Source organism: Gavialis gangeticus, unplaced genomic scaffold (assembly GCF_001723915.1).
Source record: "Gavialis gangeticus isolate Ggan-Ray unplaced genomic scaffold, GavGan_comp1, whole genome shotgun sequence".
NCBI lineage: Eukaryota > Metazoa > Chordata > Crocodylia > Gavialidae > Gavialis > Gavialis gangeticus.
This window is the reverse complement of record NW_017728998.1, coordinates 4,617,264-4,642,166: the sequence shown is the minus strand read 5'-3', so window position 1 is coordinate 4,642,166 and position 24,903 is coordinate 4,617,264. Positions and strand designations below refer to the sequence as shown.

Genomic DNA, 24,903 nt, shown 5'->3' with positions numbered 1-24,903 from the left:
AGCTTATTCCTATGAACGACTACCCCTGCCCTGGCCCAGGGAACATTAAGGTATGTCAGGTTGGGAGGAAGACGTGCCCAGAAGATCCCCCTGATCTGTGCAGTGTTGTGGACTCAGATCCAAGGAGACAATTAACCCTGTGAACGATGCACCCCACCACGAGCCTGTCCCCAACTCCTCTCACATGGCACCGGATGAGGATGTGAAGGCTGGAGAAGCAGCCACAGCAAGAACATTAATGTTAGGTGAGGGAGAATACATTTCCTGTTAATGAAACAGGCCACGGATCTCATCTCTTGCTTTAATATACCACAAGATCGTACATAACCACTTATGAACACTATCCGTGGAAGGTGGAGGAGAGTCCAGATAGGAGACTATAAGGTTTTAAAGGTCCTTATCTCCCAAAAGATGCTTTGGCTGGCAGGTGACCTGCTGCACTGCTTGGTTCATGTGGGTCTCTAATGGCAGGCATTGACCACAACTGCCTTCCTGGGTCAAGACACAAATCCGGCCACCCCTGCACCCTGTCTCGTGGTGGAAGTTTTTGCAGCTGGTCGGTGCTCTGGGCATCTACCTCTCCTACCTGTACTTCTCAGCAAAGCTCAGCAGCTGCATTCCCGTATTGCTGTGGCCAACAGCCTCCTGTAGCAGAGGCAGACCAGAGTCTGGGAAGGTCAGCAATTGTAGTAGAGGAAAGAAAGCAAGAATCCCAGAGACAGGCAAGCACATGAGGCAGAGGCACTGACACCCCCGTACTTGCCGGATCCAAAGAGGAGGGAGCCAATGAGTGGCACCATAAGGAATCACAGCCTCAAGAGATCTCTTAACTACCCTGAGCAGGGAGCAGTGGGAGTGGGGTGGTGGGAAAGGGGCAACTTAAGATACCAGGCAACAGCAGGAAACTCCACGTCCCAGCTCTGCCAGCCCTCAAGCACGCACAGGGGAAGTCAGTAGTTCGTGGGGTTGAGGGGTTTCTCCCTAAGCTCTTTTAAAGGGAGAACTTTAAAAGATCTACTTAAAAAGGAGTTAGAAGTACAGCCTGAACTGGCGCCAAGAGCTGTTCCCAATGCCTGTAACACAGGGAGAGATGATTGCTCCTTCTGACATTGGAAGAGACTGAACTGGAGCGAGGAAGGCGGAGAAAGGATACCTGCGCAGCGAACCGCAGCATGAGTCCCTCCCACAGGGCCAGCGTGAGGGATTCTCAGTGAGGAAAAGCCTGCTGCCATCACCAAGCCACAGCGGAGCTGGCTTGGTTTGCTATCAAGGCCGTGCACAACAGAGGGAGGCTCCCAGAGGGGAGGACAAACACGAGCCAAGCCCAGACCGCACAATACAGAGCGGGCAGGTGGGGGCTGCACAGGAGGGGTTTTAAGTGATCCAGTCTCCTGTGACCTCGTGCATGGGGAGTTGGGAAAGAGAAGTTGAAGGATGCGCTTGGCTTGAGGAGGACCCTGCTTCCCAGGAGCAGGGAACGGGATTAGCCACCTCTTATTTATGAGGCTCTCCAATGCAGGGCTCCACCTAGCTTCCTCCAGTCCATTCTCTTTAAGCAAACACGCTCCACTGCTTCCCACTATCCAGGGATACGTTACAGAGCGCCTATCAAGTACTGCCAGGAGGAAGTGGTGGTGGGGAATATTTCAGGTCTATTTTAAATAGGGGATGGGGAGAGTTGGAGGCTTGGGGGGAGGGGAAGTGGGGGAGGCCTTACTGAAAAGTGCATGCTTTCGTTCCGAGGTACCAAGAGCCAGGGGTCCCCGTCCCATCCCATCCCATTCCCAGGTGGGGAGAGCAGAAGCCTTCACAAGCCCTTCCCACTCTCCCAGAGGCTGCCCCTCAAGTAGCCAGCGACTGAATGTTCTTGAGCATCTCCTCGAAAGCCTCCTGGGATGGCGCCTCGGCACTCTGGAACGCAACCCTGATCCGGCTGTAGAGGCTGAAGGATTTCAGCTCCAACCAGATGAAGCCAAAGCGATCGTCGTCGAACAGGACGAAGGCCCCTGGCGTCCGCTCGGGGCTGGTGAAGCCGTGGCCAGCGATAAGCCCCGTGCCATAGAAGCTGGAAAAAGCAGAGGAGAGAGGAAGGCAAATATTGCAGCTACTAGTGCTCCTGACATGGGCTTCTACATAGTCCCTGCAGACCAGGGATCTCCAGCCAGCACGTGCTGCTGCCGAGGAAGATCCAGCCATCCCAGAAAGCACCTGGCCACTTGTGTCATGCAATGTGGGGTGGGATGTTTCACCTCCTAACATCGTTACAGGGCATGAACCCACCGCTTCACAAACCTCCATCTTCAAAGAGGCCCCCAGTGCCACAAATAAGTCGCTGGCCCCTTCCCCTGGACTCAAAACCTGGCTGCTGTACAAGACAGTGCCAGAAGTCAGGGCATGGGCGTGTATGCCAGGCTGACTGCCTAATATTTCTGCAGCTAGAGGCAACACCTAGCTGAGGGTGGTGTTCTCACAGTCCTCAAGAATCACCCCAGACAGGACACTGCGTGGGGGCCTGTGCCTGGTAGGGTCATGCCTGTGGAGACATACTCAAGTAACCATGCAATTAAGAGGGAAAGGACGGGCGTAGGTCAGAGTTCACTGGTGTTCAGTCATGACCTACAGCAACACTGGTTGCAATAAGATCGTGGTGGATTCATGGGAGGGGAAGGGGCTGAAGGCCCAGGAGACTTGGCCAAGGGTCCTCTGCTGGAGGATCCGGTCCAACAAGGGGCACAGCATGCTCACAGCTTCAGACCACTCCCTGCCCACTGTGCGTTTGCAGCACCACAGGGGCCAGACACAGGCTTGGAGCAGAGTTGAGGGGGAAGAACACATCATGTCTCCCCGGTCCTGGGAAGCAAGTGCCAGGCCTCATGCTGAGAGGATCCCAAAGAATAAAGCACGAGGAGCTGATGGGAAAAGCAAAAGTCGCAGGGGTCAAATGATGGAGGCGACCACAGCTTAGGGCCCGACTGCAGCAGGACTGGCAGCAGCACAGAAGCAGCAGCTCAGTATCCAGCAGGAGCAAGCACAAATCATGGGATGCAGAGCAGTCAAGGAAAGGAATGATACCAGGTGGCACAAGGAAGCTGGGAGCTCACCGGCAGGCAATGCATGCAGCAAGTGCACGGGGGGAGGTCAGAACTAGCTTTGGGCAGCACTGCAGCTCTGCTCAACCAGGGGCGGGGAATTAACCCCAAACCTCACTTACCACATTCGGCAGGTCCGGGGGTAATCTTTGTTCCGTGATATGACCCCCGGGGGCAACACGAAAGGCTGTGAAACAGGCTCTGAGCCCTGGGCTGCAGCCCCTGCTCTGTCCGCTGTCTCTTCGGCTCCTGCGTCTCCTTCCTGTGCAGGCTGTTCCGCTTGTGGCGTGGCGCTCTGCCGGGAGCAGCCTGCACCCTCCTCTTCCTCCTGCTGCTGCTGCTGCTCCCGGCGCACCTGCTCCTGGACCTCGAGGATGATGCGGGAGAGCTCGTTGAAGTTGTGCTGGTTCTCAATGTCAGGCAGCTGGATGGGGTGCAAAAGATCTATCTCCACAGTCTGCTGACCAGCTGGGATGTTGGGATCACCCTGGAGATGGGAAACAAGGGACAGCCACCACAGTTCAGGGGAAGGATGCGATGGGGCAGAGTTCCTACCAAAAGCTCCTATGTGTCCTGGGGAGTTGGCTTATGAGCCTTATGTTGGGGTCAACCCATTCCATTGCTGCCTCTCTGGCTGGCTAACCCAAGGACCCAACCATTTCACGATCCCTGCATTCAGCCACTATACCAAAGCCCCACCTGTATGTGGAGGTTTTACCCTAAACAAAAGGCCAAGTCTGCAAGACGCAAGAACACAGCGAAAGACAACTACATGCAGTCACCCTTCCACGCTGGGGGAAGGAAGGGTTTGCCAGCCACAGCTCTCTGGGACATCTCCAACAGACCTAGGTCTTCAAGGGTCTGCTAGAGGCTAACACAGAATGGAGCTGGTTAGGGACATTTGGGAGAAAGAGGAAAGCAATTCAAGCCAGAAGGAATCTGTGATCAAGAGAAAGTCTGCAGACATATCTTAGCTCCTCCAAGAGCACAGGACTCTGGGACCTTTCCCCAAAGGAAGAGCCACTCAAGCTGCACATCCCCAAGCTACAGGAAGGTCGTCAGGTAGATGGATGAATGATTAAACCTGCTCCCACCAATCCCTGAGGTGAACCAGTCAGGCCGAGACAACAAGTAATTGCATCCCAAGCAATTAGCCATCTCCTCCCATCAGTGGCCTAGAGGGCAGGGTGGGAGAATGCAATGCAACTCTCACGACAAAGCAACGAGAGCACAAAAGAAAGTCCAAGAAACTGGGGCTAGACCACTCACTGTTATTTTTGTCCCCTTGGCTTTCTTCCCGTGAAAACTCAGCATGATGATCTCAAGCCCGTGGCTCCCATACGTCCCTTTGAAGAGGCCTGGCTTGATGAGGTCGTCGGGGCTGCTCGGAGGGAGGTAGATGCGTCGGTACGTCAAGCAGTTGCTGTGGAGAAGAGACAGGCAGGTTGCAAGGGGATGCTGGAACACGAAGTTTTCCAGGAGAACTTAGACTACAAATCTCCTCCTCCTGCTAGCCTGGTACCTAACCAAGGGGGTCTTTGCAAATGAACTGCTGGTTGAAGAGCACAGCAAGTGCAACAACTTGCAATGAATGCACACACCCCATCCCCTAAAAGCAGTCAGTCTGGCAAAAATCTGTTAGCCTGTGAGGCATGGCAGTGGCAATCCAACCAAAGCCACCCTGGCTTTCTTGAGATTCCCAACATTACCAGAGGGCAGCTTATCACAGTGTCACCTAAACCAACAAACTTCTGAGAGCAACTCCCACCTCTTTTAAAGAGAGAGAGAAGAACATAGGGGCCACGTGATTTGTGTTTAGTTGCAGTATTATACATTTTCCTTGCCAATTAGTAAAAGCTGATGCCCTGTCAGGATGACGGACAGTGACTCAGAGTTAAACAAGTGATTCAAAGGCCTCTCTCACGGACACGGAGCCATTCTAGGGACATACAGTCTCATCAGTTATCTTCATTACATCCACATTGCTACTTTTACTGGAAGGCACCTTCCATACAGTGGTCCAGAGCCTATTGCAGTAGAGTCCAAATCTAAAGTAAGGCTTGGGCAATGCAGTCAATCTGATAACACACTTTGTAAGAGTCTACAGGTAACTGTTTTACATGGAGGAAAATACCATCTATATAAAGACAGCAGAGCTCCCTTAGACAAGAGTCCAAGCAATGGCAAGAACCATAGTGCTGAGAGACGTGGCAAGTCATCGGTAAAGAAGAGAACAATTTGGGGACACAGCAGTGTTTTGACACCCCCTGCCTGACATTGAGAGAGAAAAAGCAGAGCCCTTACTCATACTGGCTGGTATAGATGAACTTCATCAGGATAAGCTCTTGCATGTGCTCATGGAAGATGTCTTCCAGCGTCCGGCCCCATTCCTCCCTCAGCCACGTCCGGAATTCCTGCAAGACGCACACAGAGGAAGGGCACGTGAAGCCAGCAAGTTTGCAAACTGCTTGCCAGCAAGTTCACAACAGGACTGTGAACCCACCTGGAGCACACCACTCTACACCTCAGAGGGTCAGCCAGGAGAAAGGGAGAATCTACTGCACAGCTAGAGAGGGGCACAGATGTAGAAGTGCCTTGCCTGAAGCCTTGTTGAAAGGTAAGTTCCCAGACCCTGCCCCAGGGCATGAGGCACAGCAGAATGAACACAGCAAAGAGATTTCCAGATGTGCCAAGGGATTCAGAAGCGTAAGTCCCATAGACATAGGACTTATACACCTAAATCCAAAATAAATAATCCAAAATAAATAAATAAAAACTCCCCCCCAGGATGCATCAATATTAGGTCTGAGAAGCAAAGCCCTGGAGAGGAGTTGCAATGTGGCGACAGCTGCTTATCTACCAATGACGTGATTCTACCCAGCAAGAGTCCAACCCTGCAATCCTCCTAAATACAGATCCACTAATTCCCATCAGAGGAAGTTCTGTGGTGGGTTTGAAAGGGACTTGACAAATTCATGGACAACAGATCTGTTAATAGCTATTATACAGAACAGTCAGGGATGCATCCTCTGGCATCTCTAACCCAATGATAGTGGAAGTGCCAGGAAAGCCTTCCCCAGATGTTTGCTTTTGTATCCTGACAGCATGCGATTCGAGTTGCCCAGCTGCCGCATTTTATTAGTAATCCCATATCATAAAACAAGCCTTAAAATCCTTTCATCTTGGCAGGCAGCAGAAAGCAGCCCTGTTTATTATGCTAACAGCACAACGAGCTATAGCGTTAAGTGCAAGTATAATGTAATGTTATGTCACGTAGGATCAAACCCATTCCCATAAGCAACAGAAACCTCAAGTTACCAGCATCTTGCAAGTGGTCTAAAGAGCACAAAGGCTGCTTCTTATGTCAGATCAGGCCACTGAAAAGTAACTTGCCCTGTCTGATACAGCGCAATAAGAGCAAGCACCCTTAAGACCAAATCCTTGTACGTGGTGGAAAATCAGAGGGAGCTGAGGACTGCTCAACACCTGGCAAAACTAGAGGAACCACAAAGTATGCACACGGTGTAGAAAGACAGGATGAGCCAGTGTGACACTGGGTTTTACATGGATGTCCCATAAGGTAACTGTGGGGTAGGAATGCCGAGTGGATCCCATGCTGTAGCAGCAGAAGAGATCATTGCAGGGGTCCTTAAGGCATGTGTGTGTGGGTGTCCCCTTCCTATCAGGGGCGTAAGGGCCAGGCAGAGGCTGTGGCCAATCTTTGGCAGGAGGATCAATCCGCTCCGCTCTAAATTCAGCTGCAGGCAGATTCAAACCACAGATCGTTTCTACCCATTAGGGGAGCTCCAAGGACAACAATTAGTTTGCAACAAACAGATACATAATAAATTATACACAAGCTGGAGTCAAACAGGCTGTTCAAGTTCTGACTGTTGTCCAAGACTTGGGGCCAGGAGTGACGCTATTTCCTGCTGTGCTTCAGACGAGGTAGATGGATCCCTTTCCAAGGAGATATGAGCATGCATACACCCCCCCACCCACCCGGTCTTTCCACCTGGATGGGTAAGGCTTTACCTCTTGTCTCCCTCCTGACATTCGATGGTGATCCGTCTGGTTGCACTTTGTCGAGAACTCATCCTTCTTCACGATCTGCAATCACCGGGGAGGGGACTTTGAGTTACACACCATAACTAGAGACTGACATGGCAATAAGGGAAAGACCACTTCAGGCAAAACCTTGGCATGAGCCGCTGGGTGCTGTCTCTGCGAACGTGCCGCCACCACCACCCAGCAGCCCAGGCTCCACCTGTGCCTCCTAGAGACAAGAGAGATGCATCAAGGGCCCCTGCCCCTCTAAGTTGCAGCCCCAATCACTGGGGCAGGTAGCCGGGAGAGGCCACTCCCCGATTTTGGAGCTGCCTTCTCCACTCACCTCCAAGAAGAGAATCTCCCCAGAAAGTCAGTTCCTCAAAGTATCTCACTTACTCCTCAGTGGTCCCAGTCCCCTCCTTAAAGGTCCCATCCTTGTGGCACTTGCATGGCACAGCTTAGCACTGGCATATAGGGGCCAAATTAGAATATATGTGCCCCCTGCTTTCCCCATATAGTTCGATGCACTCTGGTGTCCCACTTTGAGCCAGACCCCAAGAGACGGGGCTTTCAGCAGATGGGCTAACAGGACATGGTGCCTGTATGCCATCAGCCAGGTGACTGGCAAGGGCTGGGAAGTGATTCACAGCACCAGGGCAAGGATGGCCACGTAGCTGTGCAGGGTATACCTCTGCAAGTAAAATCTGGTGCACTCCCATGGTGACTTCCCAGGAGTCACTCTTATCCGCAGGCCCAGACAAGGACATTGGCATCTTGTGCCTACTGTGTGTGCATGTGCCCCTGCTCACCTGAATATGGCCGCTGTGGGGTCCCTTGTGGCCATACATACACTCCACGGTTGCAGAAGTCCTCTCCATGAGGTGAACCCTGAAGAGGGGCTTGAACCTCATCGGATCATCAACGTGAGGGTCGTGAGGGGGCAAGTACATCCAGCCAATTATGAAGAAGCCGTCAACCTGCCCGGGAAAAAAGGAAAGAGAGAGCAAGTCAGCCCTCCCTACCCCTTCGCTCGCTGCCTGGGCCCAGAGCCTCCCCAGGGCAGGCAGGATGGCTCTTCCCACAGCACCAAGGGGCTGTTCTGAGCCATCAAAGGGATTCTTAGGGCTGGAAAAAATTGCTTTCTAGCGACTCAACTGCAGGCCCAGCAAGGAGGAGGAGGGGCTTGAGAGGGCTCTTTCAAGGGATTAACATTCAGGTCTCTATTACTGCAAGCAAATCAGTGCCAGATACGCTCTGGGCCCCGGAGAGAGAAATTGTGCTGAAGCTAGTCAGGTTCTAATTGGTTTGTGATGAGTCTGTGCCGGCAGCACCTCTTGGGAAAGTGGGAGGAGGGGGATCTATTCCCCACAATTACTGTGGCTTTGGGATAACGAATTATGTTCTGGCTGTGTTACACAGTGCCAGTAAGAGGAAAGCAGCAGCTCCCTTTACCGAGAGGTGAGAGTGCCAGCCTCCCACCAGGAATAAAATCCTCACCTCAACGTTACAGGCCCAGGGAGAGGAGGCGTTTTGTAAGTGGAAAGATCCCCTAAAGCCAAGGAGAGTCCTCAGCTCTGCACTGCCTCTTGCTCAACTGAAGGCTCAATGTAGAGTCAGCCGGTACCTTGGGTACCAGGGGCTGCAGCAAACATCCGTGCAAGATGCGCTGCCGTCTTTGCCCACCAAGGTCCGAACATGACAAACCCCTAAGGCCTGGTATGTGCTTCACTCACCAGCCTTGAATCTTGATAGAGAGAGGGCAGCAGCCCAGTCCCCTCAGCCTCCCCAGAGAAGCAAGCACAATACCCTAAGCAGCCTGCTCCCCTACTCAGCCTCACTGCAGGTCCAATGCAAAGCCCACGCAAGGGAGGTAAAGAGGCTCCTGTTCACTTTGATGGGTTTTTGCAACAGGCCTTACCCTCAGCATCGCTAGCTCCTTTTCAGGGAGGAAAGGCTTTATCCCCACAGGTAGGAGGGAGGTGAAGACAACCTGACACAGTCAGTCAATGCCTAGCGCCAAGCAAAGGGCACAGGCTACGTGGTTCCCAACAAGCTAGAAATGCCAGGCCCAATACACCTCTATTCTCGTGGAGAAGTCAGGGGTCAGCCTGCAACGTCAGCCCCAGCAGAGGGTCAGTCCGTGCCCCAAAAGGTGCCTCATGCTTCTCAGCTGCATCGAGTATTAATAAGGCAGGCATGTAGGCTAAAGACAACTACAAAAGGAGCCAGACAGGAGCCTCAGCTCCTCTCTGCCGACTCCCATATCCCACTTGACCAGCATATTCAGAGTCTTGGAAGTCTTCCTAATGTAGCAGGCCAAATGCTGGCTCATGCTAATGGTGGAGGCATGAGGGATGCAAAGGAGCCCTCAGAGGACAGACTGCTGCCAGGAGCCTGCATGCAAGCCCGAGGTACATCCAGACTCACCACCACATTGAGCAGTCCCCCGTACGGCCCAATGTCCGGCTGCCATAAGCCCAAGATGTGTCGATACCGGTGCAGCACTAGGAAACGAGAGAGAGAAAGCAGATAGAGGGGTGGGGATGGATGGAGGGGAAAGAGAAGCAGAGAAAGGGAGGCAGCTGTCAGACTCCACACCTTGCTGGCCAACACCACAGCAAACATTTCCTTACTTGGAAATGGGGAGAACCCCCATGCTCCCAGTCCCAAGGAGGAGCCAGTTCTGAAGACTTCATGAAAGCAGCAGATGTCTCTTGAAGCTTGCTGCAGATGTGCAACTCCCCACATTATTCTCCCACGCTGCTCTGCCCCCAGCCTAGAGCAGCAGCAGGAGTTTAATCTTTCAAGGCTTCACAGACAGTCAAGATCTTCACATGTTCCACCTGGAGCTCCAAGCTACCCGCTTCCCCCAGACACGTACGAGAAGTTTGCAAACACCAAAAGGTGAAAGGAAGAAGAAACACAGGGAGGGCAGGGGGAAGAAGTGGCAAGTGTTTGTCCAGGAGGAAATCCCACTTTCTGTCCAGACAGATGCGACTGTCCCCACCTAAACTCCAGGGTCTCAGCATTTTCAGGACCTGGCACTCAGACGCTGCAATGATCTGGACCAGAGCAGCCAGGACATCACCCAGACTGAGTGCACAGAGATTAGGCATGCTCCAAAGAGCTTCAGGAGATAAATTCCTGCATTTCAAGGTTTCCCTGCAGAGTCTTATATCTGTGGATCCTCATCCTCAAGCCAGTTATGGTTTGAGTCCTACTGAAACACAAAGTCCAAGGAGGAAAGTGTTCCAATAGCAGGAAATGCAGGCAAGTCTGAAGACCAGTGCATATGGCCAGGCTGCACCAGAGAAGGAGCTGCATCTGGGACAGAAGCTACTTTAGGACCTTGCACATCTCCCTGGGATGGAGCACAAGGGAGTTGTTCATCCACAATATTGAAGGCATGGCTCAGCTGAGACTTGCATGTCCTACATGCTCCCCAGCTCTCTGCTGAAAAATTTCACACGTACAAAACACTACAAGGTGTTTCTGGTCAGAGGGTTTTTGCTACTCAAGCAGCCTGCGTGGGAAGGGACAGGCCAGCGATGAGCTTCCCACTTACAGCTGCAAACCATGGTGTCAGAGTGGCCTTGACTATGAGTCTGGAAGTTCATGGAAATTAGTTACTTTGGGTCCGTTCTGCTGTCCCCCCCGCCACACACACGCCATTTGAAAGTAAGGCATGGATCTGTAGGTATTAAAACTACTGATGAACTACTTAAAGAAAACCAAGTGACCATTTCTGCAAACTATTAGCAAAGGGCTGTGTGTGGAAGACAGCAGGAGACTGCTTGAACCCCAACCAGCACTTGAAATGAGCTTGAACATAGGCAGACAGCCAACCCACAAGATCCTGGGATGCATCTGTACACAGAAGATAAGTGAGCAGAGCTGGCTGGACTGATCTCTCCCAACAAGGACCCGGGGGGGTGGGGCGTGCGCAGAAGCAGAGAGGCAAGGAGATAAGCAATCTTGCATCTCATCTGCACACACAGAGGAATGGATAAGCCACCCCGCTGACCACTAGTTGCCTCCCTGCCCCGTTTGCTCTGAGTGCTGATAAAGCTCAGGACTTCCTTTTTCTTTTCTTTTTTTTTTAGGACAGGAAGCTCAATGTCAAGCAGTTAATTATGAAACCAGAGGTTTCTCTCTTCCACCTCTAAAACTTACAGTTCTCTTACTGCCAAATGTCTTCAGCGCTGCAGCTGCAAGGGACACTAGTGCCAGGCTTTCAAGCAGCAGCAGACGGTGCTGCTTGACAAGACTGGAGGGAATGTAGCCATGGCCCAGCATGAGCAGCCATCCAGACAAAGCTGCCGCTTAGTTCTCTGAGGGCTCTGTTTGCTCTGGAAAAGCAGATGAGTCAGACACACACTGTCCCATGCAGCCTTGAACCCAGAGGAAAGACCCGTCCTCTTCCCAGCTGCAGGGGAATCCAAGCAAGCAGGCAGGCCAATGCTCCCCATGCCCTCCCGCACAACAGCAGCTTTTGTAAGCTGCTCTTCAAAGCTGCACAAAGTCTCCTACTCGGGGGAACAGGAACAGAGCATATGAGAGCAGCCTGCAGCTCGAGCAACATGGAAAACTAACTGCAGCCTTCCCCACCGTGCACCTTCTGCAGCCCCCAAGAGACATCTTTGTGGGCTCTGGAGGAAGCTGTGTTTTCTCACGGATGTTTCTGGGAAAGTGCCAGCGAACAGCAGAAAGCAGGAGCAAATCTCCACATAGACACTTGGCTTCCTTGCCTGGGTCCAAAGCCCACTCGCTATCCCATCAAGGGCTTGGGTCCCACAGGAGGTGCAGAAAGCCTCTTTGCAGCAGTGTTGCTGATCCCCTAAGCCTCAGGGGGCTTAGCTGGTGCATCCCCTGCAATCGGGCACAAGCTTGCCAGCTCCCCACAAGTCTCAATGGATGCAGCATGTGGCTCTTTCCCCTCACAAGCCCCCTCTGTCCTTTGGGCTCCTGCCTTCTGTCCCAACTCCCAGGAGGAAGGGGACGAAGAAAATCCTCAACAAAGGGTCTCTCCTCCTTTGGGATTCAGCCTCTTTTCCCATCCCCCTCCAAGGCATCCCCATCCCTAGCCAGGGGGATGTCCCTGGATGTCCCCTCCTGGCTGTTCTGAGACAGGCTCAGTTTCATCAACCCCAGAAAAACCTCCCACTGGCCTGGAAGGGTGATCGGTAGGGGCGTGACGACTGATCCACGCCACCGGGACAGCTCATGCTGCTAGTTACTAGCAACTGCTGGCTCCAAGAAGATACACCTGTGCGTTTTGGCTGTGCTGTTCGCAAGGGCCTGCACATAGCCAGGAGAGAGGATAGAAGACGGAAAGCAAGAGTGAAAAGTGCTTGTGTGCAAGGGTGAAGAGACTAGAGAGAGGCTACAATTTCCCAGTGACATCCGAGTACAAAACAAGTAACACGGAACAAGTCCACACAGTGAAATCAATACAGCTGGCACACTTCACCAAGAGCATCGCAGCTGACGTCATTAGAAAGGATGTCATTAGAACCCAGGGATGCTCTTTGGATGGAGAGCCAAGTACTTGAGAGGCCGTGAATTTTAACTGCATGTTCATCCATCCACCAGCTGCACGATCAGAGCAAGATACAGACAACAGATGCTGCAGATTTTGCCATACAACTCCATACCTGGAGAGTGAGGGGGGCTGGGCACGAATGGGGGAGAGCTGAATCAATGATCTGTTGTGAGAAAAGAGGCATTTGGATGACAGGAACAAAGCAAGCCAGGGAGGTAATGCTTTGCAAGTGCATCAATGGAGCAATCCTGATCACGTCACTCCCACCCAGCTGGGAATCGGTGCCGGTGTCTGCATGCAGCAAAGCACCTGAAAACAGGACAACAGAGTGGAAGCTTCCCACTGCTCTTCACTCTTTCCAGCTTGTGCAAAAGCTGTCAGCTGATGGGATAGCACAAAGCCTGCTCATTTCACTCCAACTTAACTGCCGCCTTTGGTGTGGGTAAGTCCATAGCATCCATGCCACACATCAGCACATGCCACAAAACGACAATCCCAACCAGAGGGTTAGCAACCCCAGCCTGAATCACCCCTCCTTCACCAAACCATACCCTACCACCAAAAGAACGGTCCAAAGTACCAACCAACACTGGCTTCTTTGATCTAATTGACAAGCTAGACTGAAGAGCCCACCAGGCTCCAGAAAACAGTGTTAAGATCTGGGAACGCTGCTATTCTTCTCCCTGCAGGAAGAGGAATGCAAAGCACCAGGCCATATTGGGTCTGGAGGTCATAACAGAAGGTGCAATGGCAGTGGTAGTCTCGAAAAGACTGCTTGTGGGAAGAGGCAGCAACCCACTGGACAATTATTGTAGGTAGCAAGATGCTTGCAAGGCATCTGGAGCTTACTTTGATGCCTAAACAGGTGCAGATTTGCAAAATGGAAATCAAACCAGATCCCCAGTGCTCACTCCCATGTTTCAGGCGCTCTCCAGAAGCCTCCCTTTGTTAAGGCTAAGTATAAAATAATAATTCAGGGCTCTGTTTTACAGGGAAAGGTGGGACCAGAGAGACACTCCCTCTATACAAGCAGTGCGTGTGTTTCTAGTTGCGACCCACAGGGCTGCTGAAATGCAGCAAGCCCCCAGCCAAGTTATAAGGGAGAGGAGAACTCCAGAGAAGCTGCAGAACAGACAGCTCCATCCAGAAACACGGGAGTTACAACTATAGGCCTCGGGGGCCCCTTAACCTAACCCCCTCCCCCCACACACAGATGCAGGCTGCACTATTCCCCACATGGTTACGGGTTGGACTTTGCTTGCATGTCACTAAGAGAGTCCCTGAAAATCCTCTTTATTGGCCCTTCTGGATGAAGATTTCTAGAGCCCCCTAATGTCACTGTTGGGGCTGGAGAATGCATTAAGGGTGATGCCAAATGCACTCACCTCTCCTTCATAAGCATGTTACCTGAGCAGCACACCCAGGTCCCAGGAAAGCCTCCCCAGCCCTAGTCCAGTTAGTTCCCCACTGCACACGCCACATACAGGATGTCCGACTAGCTCAAAGGAGCCATAAGCCCAGAACCGGCTGCTTGACCTAAGCTGCCACCTTCTAGGGTTGGGACTAGCAGCCTGAGAAAGGAGAGATGGGAAGAGCAACCAGCTCTGCTCACTCTGCCCAAGCCACCCCAGGGGAGCCTGTGGAAGTCACTTCACACTCCATGCAGCGTCTGGCGTGCGCTCGGTGCGGAAAGCGTAGGTGACGCAAGGTACGTACGGCAGGTGTAAACATCTCTGTACTCCATGTGCTCGTAGTCGGGAAGGATTTTCATAAAACGCCCTGACTTCACTCGTGGGTTTATACCTGAACAGACACAGCAGGGTAAGTACCAGCGCATGCCCTTCTCCCCTCCAACCGCCCCATCACCTCCGTTTGAACTGGAATCAAACCACACAAGAAAGCCAAGTTCCTCCTGGACGTTGCTGCTGGGGAAGATGTACAACAGCCGAAAGCCTGTGTTCCCCAGCCAGAGCCCAACGGGGAAGAGTGAGCCATGCCAAATTCAGCATGGCACTGGGGCTCTCGTAAGCAACTCAGATACCAATTTAACTACACAAATACCGAGTGAAACCTAATTCTCTCCCAACACTCCCAAATCTAATTCTCTCCCAATCTAATTCTCAAGAGCAACCATCCCCACAGTCTCTCTGCATCCTACAAGACTCTTGAATCCAGGTAACTTTTCCAAACACCAGGCCAAGGCATTGTTCCCCCACCCCCAGCATGCCCTCCCAGACCTCAGGTCTAGCTTTATTTCCAGTCTTCCCGGTAAGGTACATTCATTGCTCATCCCAGCGGTGCTCAACCTCCAAGCCTTTGGGGCTACCTCTTCCCAGGTGGGGAGCACCAGTAATTGCTGCTCTCTTGCTACCAAGTTTGCAGACTGGGGAGAGGCCTGTGAGCTGGATAGCATGGCCCTGTGCACTAGACTGGTCTGGTCCATAGTTGGGCTGGTGTGGAAGGTCAATCCAACCAGATGCAGATGTGCAGGGCCAGGCCAGCACACTGGATCGCACCCACAGACTGTCCCTCTACAGTATCCAGCCTGCAGACCCACCCCATGCCACTTATCCAGCCCATGGAGTGATAAATTTGGGCACCACTGGTTTACCCATTCAGGGCTGAACACTGCCAGTACTCTCAAATCAAATTCTGCTGCAACTAGAGACTTCTACAGGATACCCAAGAACGGGGCCACACTCTCTCAACAGGACTAATGGGCTTGCAAATAGAGAAGTCCATTACACATGAACAGACTGCAAACCCAGGTGAGGTTGTGGAAAGACAGAGGAAGCCGCCCAACCATCTGACTGCACAGGGGTGTGAAGTAACTGCATCAGTCAGAACATGATTGCCTGAGAAGCACGTGGTAAGAAAGAAATCCCTCCTGTATTGAGGGAATGAAGCCTGCACTCCACAGCTAAAAGCATTACATGCTAATCTTCATCAATGAGCCAATGCAATGGAAAGAAAATTACATAGGTTAAGAGAAGCAGCTCTACAGTTTAAAACAAATAAAGGCTAGCAAGGGGAAGAGAGAATGTCAAGAGCAAAGATACACGAACAGGATTGTACCGGGGGCATGACAGACAGGTCAGCTTAGAAACAACTGACATTTGGATTAATATGAACATGCCCCAGGATGCCAAGAGAGAGTCTGAAGGGTTTGTGAGATCTCTCTCCAGAGATGTGGAGAATGAATAACCCTGAACTAAGCTGTATGGGCTGCAAGGGAAAGGGGCAGCAGCATTCCCATTGTACAGACAAGAAAACTAAAGGCACAGACAGGATGGCAAAGTGGACACAGCCAAGTTATTGTGGGCCCAGTACGAGAGATGGTTGGAACTCAGGAGCTCCTGGCTCCCAGCACAAGGGTTAATGCAGTAGGCAGCTCACTGCCTCCAGGTATCAGTTTGTGTAACACACCTGTCTCTCCAGGGAGTGCAAAACCCACACACTTCATTTTTTGTGACCTACGAACCTAAACAGTTCAATGTTTCCAATTTTCCAAAAACCTTCTTATGAAGAACCTAGAAACTTCAATCCAGGCACTGCAGATAGAGGTCTGTCACCAATTCTTCCTAGGGACAGTTCCATCCTCATAGAGGGATTCACTGAGAACAATAAAGTCTGAATGTAGGGACCACCTCCTCCAGGCAGCAGGCCTTCAGGCTGCAGCCAGCTCCCTCCCAGCTCCTCTGATCTTCTGACTACAAGGGGTCAAAATTTAGCAACACCAATTTTAGCAACACCAAAATTTAGCCACAAGAGTCAGCCTGGTCTGGAAAGCATCAGACTTGAGCACTGCCACTCCATTCTGGGCATGGTTCCTGACCAGCTTTTGCTCTACGTGGTGCAAAGCAGGTATGACACAGCCGTACTGCACAAAGCACTCACCCACGCCAGAATGGATGGGTTGGAAACGAATACTGATGCTCTGTACAGGTCAGCAGCGAGTCCCCTTCCATAACAGGTAGTGGGGGAGAGCATCTCCCTACCCTGCTTTCTCTCTCATGATGCTGTAGATGTTCCACAAAATCATTTTGCCCACCTTCCCCCATGAGAAGCCAATGCACGCTGGAGCTGTCATGGTAGGGGGTGGCTTCAGGGAAAGAGAGTGACATTTTGCTTCCTAGGCCCGTGGAAAGATGAACCCACATCTGATGAACACAGGTCACCTGCTAGTCAGATGTGAAAGGAGCAAAGCAGCCAAAGACAGATACCTCTGAAAAGGTGTAAGAAATGAAAGGCTCCAAAGATCCAGGTGAGAAGAGCAACTGCCAAGTGCTAAACCTGCCAGCCAGCCACAAATTAATAACCCAGTCCTGGAAATCCTCAGATCTCCTGGTTTTTTTCCTGTTAAGGGGGCAGAAGTGGGTCAGAGGCATTCCAGTTTTTGGCATCTGATAATAAATAAAATATAAAATGAAACTCATTACAGCTTTCCAAGGGAAGCCTCCGTGACAAAATACTGAAAGTCATTTCAACCTCTTCTGTTGTCCAAGTTATAAGATTTGGTGTGAATTCACTTTTAATAGTGAGTCAACGCAGGAAGAGCAGCACACGAGACTGCGCTGGCTTCACCACTTACGTTTGGCGTAGACGTCTCGACAGGACACTCCCGTGATCTCCAACTTCCGCAAGTTCTCGCAGACTCCGTACTCTGCAACAAGAGGAACAAATAACAAAATATGCTCTCCGATGCAAAGGTGTTTTTGTGGTCCAAAGTTTTAAGACATAACAGCAGAACTTAGACTGTCTTTAGGTAAAAATACACCGATCTCTTTGGAGACCAATCCTGCGTGTTACTGAGTTAATTTAAAAAGAATAAGTGTCGTTATTCTCAAAAAACCTGAAAAACGCAACAAAAGTTAAACATGGCATTTCGTGACAAAATACATCCTAAGTTTCCTCAATACATTTCACAAGCAAGGACGGCTTACGTTATAGTGATGACTTCCTGTTGTTAAGGTTGTAGCTGCAATGGGAGTTGGCGTGGGATTGGAAAACCATACTGTATATCCACCCCAACGGGATCCCTCCACTACTAAAACAAACCGCTGTTTGTACAGGCAGTATATATTCCTCCCGATACATCCAGCAGAAAAAAATACCAAGATCAAGGGAAAAAGTTACATCTTAGAGCATTAAGAGATCAATAAGATTTTAAAATAATGATCTGTGGATGCAACATGAGCTTAAGCATAAATAACTTGTTTGCAAGTACAAACATCCTGACATTTGAAAATAAATGGGATTGAAATCAGTTTGTTCTTTGCTTAGATGTCTTTGACTGCCTTGTTTCTCAATGCATTCTGTCACCCATCCAAAGCTCTTAAAAGCAGCTTTGAAGCAGAGAAGGGGGGGAATAAATAAATAAATAAAAGCGCTGCACTTACAGAAACCAAAGACCAAATTCTACATGCTTAAGAAGATCCAGACAAGCACCAGCTAGAAGCTCAACTAAAAAAAATCCTTGAAACACTAGAGGAAGGAGTCTTCATCAGTACCGAGGAAGGAAACCTGCATTCCCCGACACCTTCATGCATGCTGCCTAAAAGTCAGACTCCCAAATGGCTCCAGCCCCTGCCAGATACTTGACACCAAACATGTCCCCAGATGACCTCAGCAAACCACCCGATACGAAACCCACACAAGGGAGAAGACTAACTTAGCTTCTCTGAACCTGTGAGGATCCATCATGGCCTGTTGCACATCAACCACTGTGGATTAGCTCTGTACTCAAAATTAGGCTGAGGCCGCATGAAATCCTGGCTGAACCCCTCCCTGATCTTACTACACAGACATACTGATGAGTACATCCACACACAAAAGGCATGCTTATCGAGCCACAAGAACACATGTGGGTAATGCTCACTTGGGTCACACTGGGCATTTGTACACATATATGTACTGCAGCACCGAGCGCTTTTAAAAGTGAAAGGCACGTCAGCACTGAAAAAGTGGCAGTGGCGCGCTTTTGAACTAAACTACATCAAGGGCATTTTCATTCAAAAGCACACCACCGCCATTTTCTGCACACTGATGTGCATTTCGCCATTTATACCACTGGGCGCATCAGCTTGCATGCTCTGCAGATTTGATTAATTGAGTCTGTCCCGACGCTCTGGATTTCGTGTATAAGGTACGTGTATAAACGCCCAACAGAACTGGTTTAACACAGTGGGCGTATCCACACATGCATTAATCCACTTCAGTTAATGTGTATCAAATCTAGTACCTCCATTGTGAGGTACTAGGAAAATGCCCATTAGCCCAGCTTAATGCACATTTACTAGAGCAAACACTTTTTATGTGAAGCTTAACACGTATTAGCCTATTTTAACGTACCTTACGTAAAAAGCACGATTTTTACATGATTATTTTAATGCACATGTAGATGCACCCAGTCTCAACAGAAGCAAATCCAATAGTGAGAAGGGAACAGAAGTGAAAAAAAACAATTCTCGTTAAAAGATCCTGTAGCAGATGCTTTGACTTCCATTAAAGCCTTGAACATTTAAGGCTTGAGAGCAGAGGAGGAGGGCAGGGAGGGAGGAAGGAGTCCCATTAGCTCATGAGCAGACAGCAAGGCTTCCCGAAACATACAGCCAGCCTAACACAAACAAGCTATTTAGCCCTGGGCTAGAGCCAGGTGAATCTACGCAGCAATTCTGTAGATCTCTGAAATCAGAGCTGCGCCGAAGGCTGGAAGTTTGAAATCGCAGACGTCCTCCCAATCCACCAGACATGACACTGTTTGTAATGCTAGCCTATGTGTGGTTGGTAATAATACCAGCGATACAAGAAAAGCAATATGCTTTTCCAGCTTATCTGCGACTCAGGAGATCGCAGGCCTTCAAGAGATGACAGCAGCAACATGGTTCAGAAACAGCCCGCTCCAATGCCAAAGCAAATGTTCACCTGCTCGCAAGGCTGGGAAGGTAGTCGCCACATCAGCTGGCATGATTCGATGCAGCTACATTGGACTGCACGGTGTCTCCTGAGACTGCACTGGGGACAGGAAAGAGAAGGCCAGGGCAGCATTCACCCCAAATTTAACAGGGAAGCTTGTCTGATGACCTGAAGGAAGAGAGAATCTGTCATCTGCTCCCAATTCCCCACAATCCTTCTCGTGTCTCGAGGTGCTGTTCCAAGTGGTGCGATACCCTCCTGGACTGATCACCAACAGACATCCTGATGCAAAATGAGAAGAGTCCTCCAATGGGGGGATTTAATGCTGGCTTTATACAAGTGGCCTTGCTGCCTCGGCAGCACAAGAGTAGAACGCCATCACCAAGTACACCGCATTATGAGTTTTGTGGCTTTTCCCCACTGCAAGAGATGCAGCAGATGCCCAGTTCCTGAAAACAGTTCACTGTTGTTTGATGTCAGCCTAAGAGCAAATGCCCTCTGAAGTCCATGCTGTTCCCTCGCCTGAACCCTCCCTGGTGAAGTTTTTGCAAGGCCTAACTGGAAAACCTCAGCTTTCACACCCACCACCTCCAGCTCATGCTAGGGAGAGCCAGAGTGAGGCACAGCACATGTGCTCTGGGTTAGCTAAACCCCAAAACAGATGTTGCCCTTAGCTGGCAGCAGCACGAGGCCTGTTCCAATAAGCATGTCCACGACACAGCCTGGCACCCCGCAAAGCTAGCCATACTCCATCCGCTTCCACGTTTAGCATGCACCAAGCAGACAGGTAGAGCACTCTCCCACAGGCCAGCAACAGGGGAGATGCGCTTTCAGTAACCTCAGTGATGATTAAGTGCCTGAACTGGTGCTGCTGGCCTGCGGATGGAGGGAGCCCTTCATTCCCCATGCCCTCTCATTTGATGCCTTAAACTATGACACTGACCCAAGGAAAGAAAAAAAAAAAATCTCCTTACCAACCAACCACCCCCCAAAAATCCCAGTAACAACAAAAATAAACCAGAGCCCAGACAGCACCGTGTATTCTTCAGACTGGAAACGTGAGAAGTTAGGTTATATTAAAGTCAGCTCTCTACAGCATTGCAATTCGGCTGTAGAAAAATAAGATTGCCGTGGAAAGGTCAAATAGGAACCTTCTGGGAAATCCTGCTCCACTGCGCTATTTGGAAAGAACTTATCTCGGTGCTACAGTTCAGTGAGAAAATTAAATACTGGAAGTGCTGGAAACAGTTAATATGGAGAGAAAAGTCACAGCCACAGAAGTGGGCACTTATAATGTGACTTCACAAAGGAAGGGTGAAATCTGGCTATGAAGTCCTTATTCCTGTAGTCAGAAAACCTTATATTAGGGCAATAACCACAAGTTGGAAGATTTACCTAACACGTGACAACTACACCAGGGTTACCATGGTGATATCCCATAGAAATTAAAAGGCTAGGAAAGGTCTTTATGATGGATCACACTTCATCATAACCTTAGGAATCTAGTGAGCGTATCTTTACCTGTAGCTTATGGTATCTTGATATGCATGTGTCCCCCCGGCTTCACTTTGCCCTTTTCTTTTCCAACAGGTTACAACACACCTTGCTCTTCACTCTCCATATTACAGACATTCTCCAAAGTATATTCTTTGCCCTTCCCACAACAATCACATTTTTTTTTCCCTGCAGTAAAGACACGTAATCTGTTGAAACTGGGGCAAGCAATCCCGTCTCCTGACAAGGCATGTGAACCCCATTTGCATGACATGTACCAGTCGGTACAAATCTCTGCTGCTTTCATTCGAGTCCCAAACCTTGCATTTATTTAGCTTGCTCTTCAGCTCGTGGAGGCTGGAAAACAGCTGGGGAAAGCTGCACATGGGCATGCACGAGCCACAGAAAATTAAGATGCGCCAAGTTTGGCGTCCCTAATTGTTGCTAACTTCCCATTCCTCTGACTGATCTAATCCTCTAATTGTTCCTGGGTAAGCAGATACCGCCATATGAAGAGGTGGCACAGAAATACACTGCGTTACCTCAGCGATGACAGAACACAGAGATTCGCACGCTTGTCTGTGGAGACGGTGCCTGGGTGAGGGGTGCTGGCTCTGCTCCTTCCCAAAGGCTAACCAGTCCACTTGAAAGTCAACTAATGCATATATGTATTAATATGCATGTATGCATTAAATATTTAGGATTTCATAGATATTAAAGGATATCCATATATTTCAGGTTTTCCTAATAACTTATCCCTGGGAGTTCTTGCCACAGAGGGTTTTTTTGCAGCCACAGAAGACAGGTGGTACAGGTGGAAAGACAACTGCCATCAAGATGTGGTCCCCAGCGTGGATACATCTGAAGAAGCACGGATCTTTAACTTCCAATGCCTGACATACAAAATGCTCAAGGCAAACCACCACTCTTGACTGAAGGACACAGCATGGGAGCACTTTTTGTTTAACAGAAAAAAACTAGTCAACTACCTTTAAAAAACAGCACCCAGAACTGAGCAATTCTGTGATGAAAGCACACATCTACCCCATTTCACTGGAGAACCAAGGGTGCTGGACTAGTTTTCATTTTTATACTGTACAAAGACTGAAAGATAATTGAGCATTTGTAATTCTACAACTAACCCAACGAAATATCAGTTGTCATATTTTGAACACGAGTGTCCTTGGTTAATAACCCTTAAAGTGTTTACAGTTAAGGTACAGAGAGCAGCTGTAAGATGAGAAGAGGGGCAGAAATTGGTCTCCCTTCTGTCCAGATGCATGCCATTTGGTGCACAGTTAGACAGGCAGTGGAAAAAGCACTCCGTTGGGAGGCTCAGCCTTTAATCAACACCACAGCTGTGACCTTTGACAAGTCCCCTCCTGTGCCTTGGCTCCTCCACGTGAGAAAGAGGAGTGAAAACTACCTCTGAAGCTACATTTTGGACCTACAGAAAACAGCTCCCAAAGGGTCAGTGCAACCTGCCTCAGGATGAACCCTTCTCTCTCTGGGCCCTTTGCAAGAACAGCATTTCTGAATGAACTGTAAATTCAGTGACTATGAACTGGTCTGGTTCCTCAGACTGACAGACTAGCTGGTTAAAGGCACTTGAAGATAAAAACAGGTTACTGATTAAACAACGCAGTCACTCCAGGTAAAAGAAGCCAGGAGCCGCGGTGAAACTTATTTGAATTCATCTCCCAGCATGTTAATAAACAATTGCCTATTTATAGTACGCTCTGAAAGGGACTGCAACACTCCTCTTGCCAAAGACGCACTTCAGAGAGACTGTTTATCCCAAACAGTCCCAGTGCTGGAAGGGTGTCCTCCCAAACATGTCTGGCTGCGAACATCCGTCCAGCTCTTGTGGAGCAAGCTGCATACCCTGAATTCAGAGCCACGACTCAAAGCCAGTGTGGACCAGCGTCTCGTGTTGTGAAGGACAAATCCCCGTATTGTCCCCAGATGAAAGGACAGTTTCAGGGACTGCCAGAAAACTGAACTGACCTGCCAACATGATAGAGTCTGTCTGGCAGAGGGGCCTGATTTACCTTTATTTAATTTTGGAGCATGACTGCAGCTCCAAGGTTCAGATCATTCATCCACGCACTGCAGGGCCCTCCCTGGAGAGACAGGGAGGGAAAGACTATCAGACAGCACTGCAGTACTATCCATCCCTCTAAAGATGAAATTGTTTCAGGACTACCAACCCCTCCACCCTTTATCTGGGTGCTTGCATAGTGGTGACCTCAAACAGCACCGACAAGGCACTGAGGACACAACTACGCACGAGTTTTTCAGCAAACATCTTGGCCAAGTGATGGCTGAGCTTCTGACTTAACTGTACTGTTAGGTGATGCATTTATCCCCCTGCTTTACTTCCAGGCATTTATAACTTCATGAAAGAGGGCTTTTACCAAAGGGTCCCAAAACACTGGGTTTTCTTCTTGTTTTGGGGGTTTTAATACATCACCCCTACTTGGAGCTATATCCTTGGTTATGATTTGGTGTCTCTGGAAGACTTACCTAATAGTTTGATTATTTTTAGGTATTTGACAGTCACGTGGCCCTTTACTGTATACTACACGGAGACCACAGAACATGTGAGCGCAAGTACCTGAACTCTTCAAATATCCAAGCAACTATCTATTTCATTTCCAACAAAGCCCCTCACACTGGACTGACTTATATCCATGCATTTGTTGTATATATGCAAACAGGCTATTAAAAAAGCCAGGAAAATCAAGTTGCAAAATAACTGTCACCTCTGAGGTTTTTTTAATACGCAAAAAATGCTGCGGCTTTCCTAGCAGTGCCAATTACCCCACCACATCCACAACGAACACCACTTCCAGCAAATGCAAAAAGTGCCCACGGACAGGTCCCAGTGACAGCTGCGGGGGGGGCGGGAGGGGAAACGGACTGACTGTAAAGGGATTTCCTGAATGGAAAGTCTTATTCTTAAAAGTTGCTGTAAGAGCATTTAGTGAATTTGATATGTTTTTCAGGGCGCAGACGGATGTACCTGCTGGAAGCACCTCGCGTACCTGCGGCGTGAGGATGACCATGACCCACAGCGGCACAAGCAACTAGCACACGACGACGCCACGGCTGGAACAGGCAGGCTTCTCTCTGCACCAGTTTCCAACCTACCTCACACAACCAGGGACGCTGCCACATAAGGTTTAATTTTCCCTGCTTAATTAATTAACCCTTCCAAGCGCCTGCTCGAGCTATCTAGCCAGAGCAGAAATCACCCACGAGTCAGGCAAGAACAGAAGTCACCTCCTGCTAGCTCATGGTTTGGTTTCTTTACCAAATGCAAAATAAACAGGTACTGACATCTGCGTGGGGAACTCGGCGCCCTTCGAACCCAGCCCCGCCGAGGAGGGCTCGTAAAAGCCTAAAAAGTGCCACTTAATGGGTCAGATCCCTGGTCTGTCTTGCTCCAGCAAAGGGCAGAAAGCAGCTGCTCCAAGGGGGAGTGAAAGCGGGGTTTCCCCCCCTTGTTCCTTTGCACCCTGAAGGTCCAGGGCGAGCACAGAGCCCCTCGACGCCCCTTTTCTCCAAAGACCCGAGCTAAATTAATAGGAAAAAGAACTATTTCCCCCGGTGCGGGGGCGGGGACCCCGGTACCTTCGCGGCAGCGGCGGCGCCAGATGGTGTCGGTGCGCAGGAGGCGGCGGAAGGCGCCGCACACCTGGGCCAGGCGTGGCAGGTCGGGGCCCGGCAGGTAGCCGAAGATGTGCACCAGCAGCTCGGGGGGCAGCTCCAGCAGCGAGCGCGCGGGCCCGGGCCTGGGGCCGGGGCCGA

The 24,903-nt window shown here is 50.2% G+C and overlaps 1 protein-coding gene across 2 annotated transcripts; it reads right to left on the bottom strand.

Annotated features, from left to right (window-relative positions):
• Window positions 1-299: 299 nt before the first annotated feature.
• FBXO31 (F-box protein 31) lies at window positions 300-24,897 on the bottom strand. Of its 2 annotated transcripts, none has more exons than XM_019505428.1 (8): window positions 24,727-24,897; window positions 17,273-17,344; window positions 7,949-8,116; window positions 7,125-7,199; window positions 5,394-5,503; window positions 4,359-4,512; window positions 3,212-3,576; window positions 300-2,065 (listed from the first exon to the last, which is right to left on the bottom strand). In XM_019505428.1, the coding sequence occupies exons 3-8, from the start codon at window positions 8,087-8,089 to the stop codon at window positions 1,843-1,845; spliced, it is 1,068 nt and encodes a 355-aa protein (XP_019360973.1). In that variant the 5' UTR covers window positions 8,090-8,116; window positions 17,273-17,344; window positions 24,727-24,897; the 3' UTR covers window positions 300-1,842. The 2 variants fall into 2 exon arrangements, with proteins under 2 accessions (XP_019360973.1, XP_019360972.1); XM_019505427.1 differs by lacking the exon at window positions 24,727-24,897 and adding an exon at window positions 14,398-14,484 and having other exon boundaries at window positions 17,273-17,342.
• Between the last annotated feature and the right edge of the window lie 6 nt (window positions 24,898-24,903).

What these genes read in the sequence shown, in the direction of transcription:
- FBXO31 (XM_019505427.1), bottom strand. An exon ending in CCCACAGCGGCCATATTCAG is followed by an intron (nt 7,200 to 7,948) that starts GTGAGCAGGGGC and finishes CGGTGATTGCAG; the next exon opens with ATCGTGAAGAAGGATGAGTT. An exon ending in CCAAGGGGACAAAAATAACA is followed by an intron (nt 3,577 to 4,358) that starts GTGAGTGGTCTA and finishes TCCCATCTCCAG; the next exon opens with GGTGATCCCAACATCCCAGC.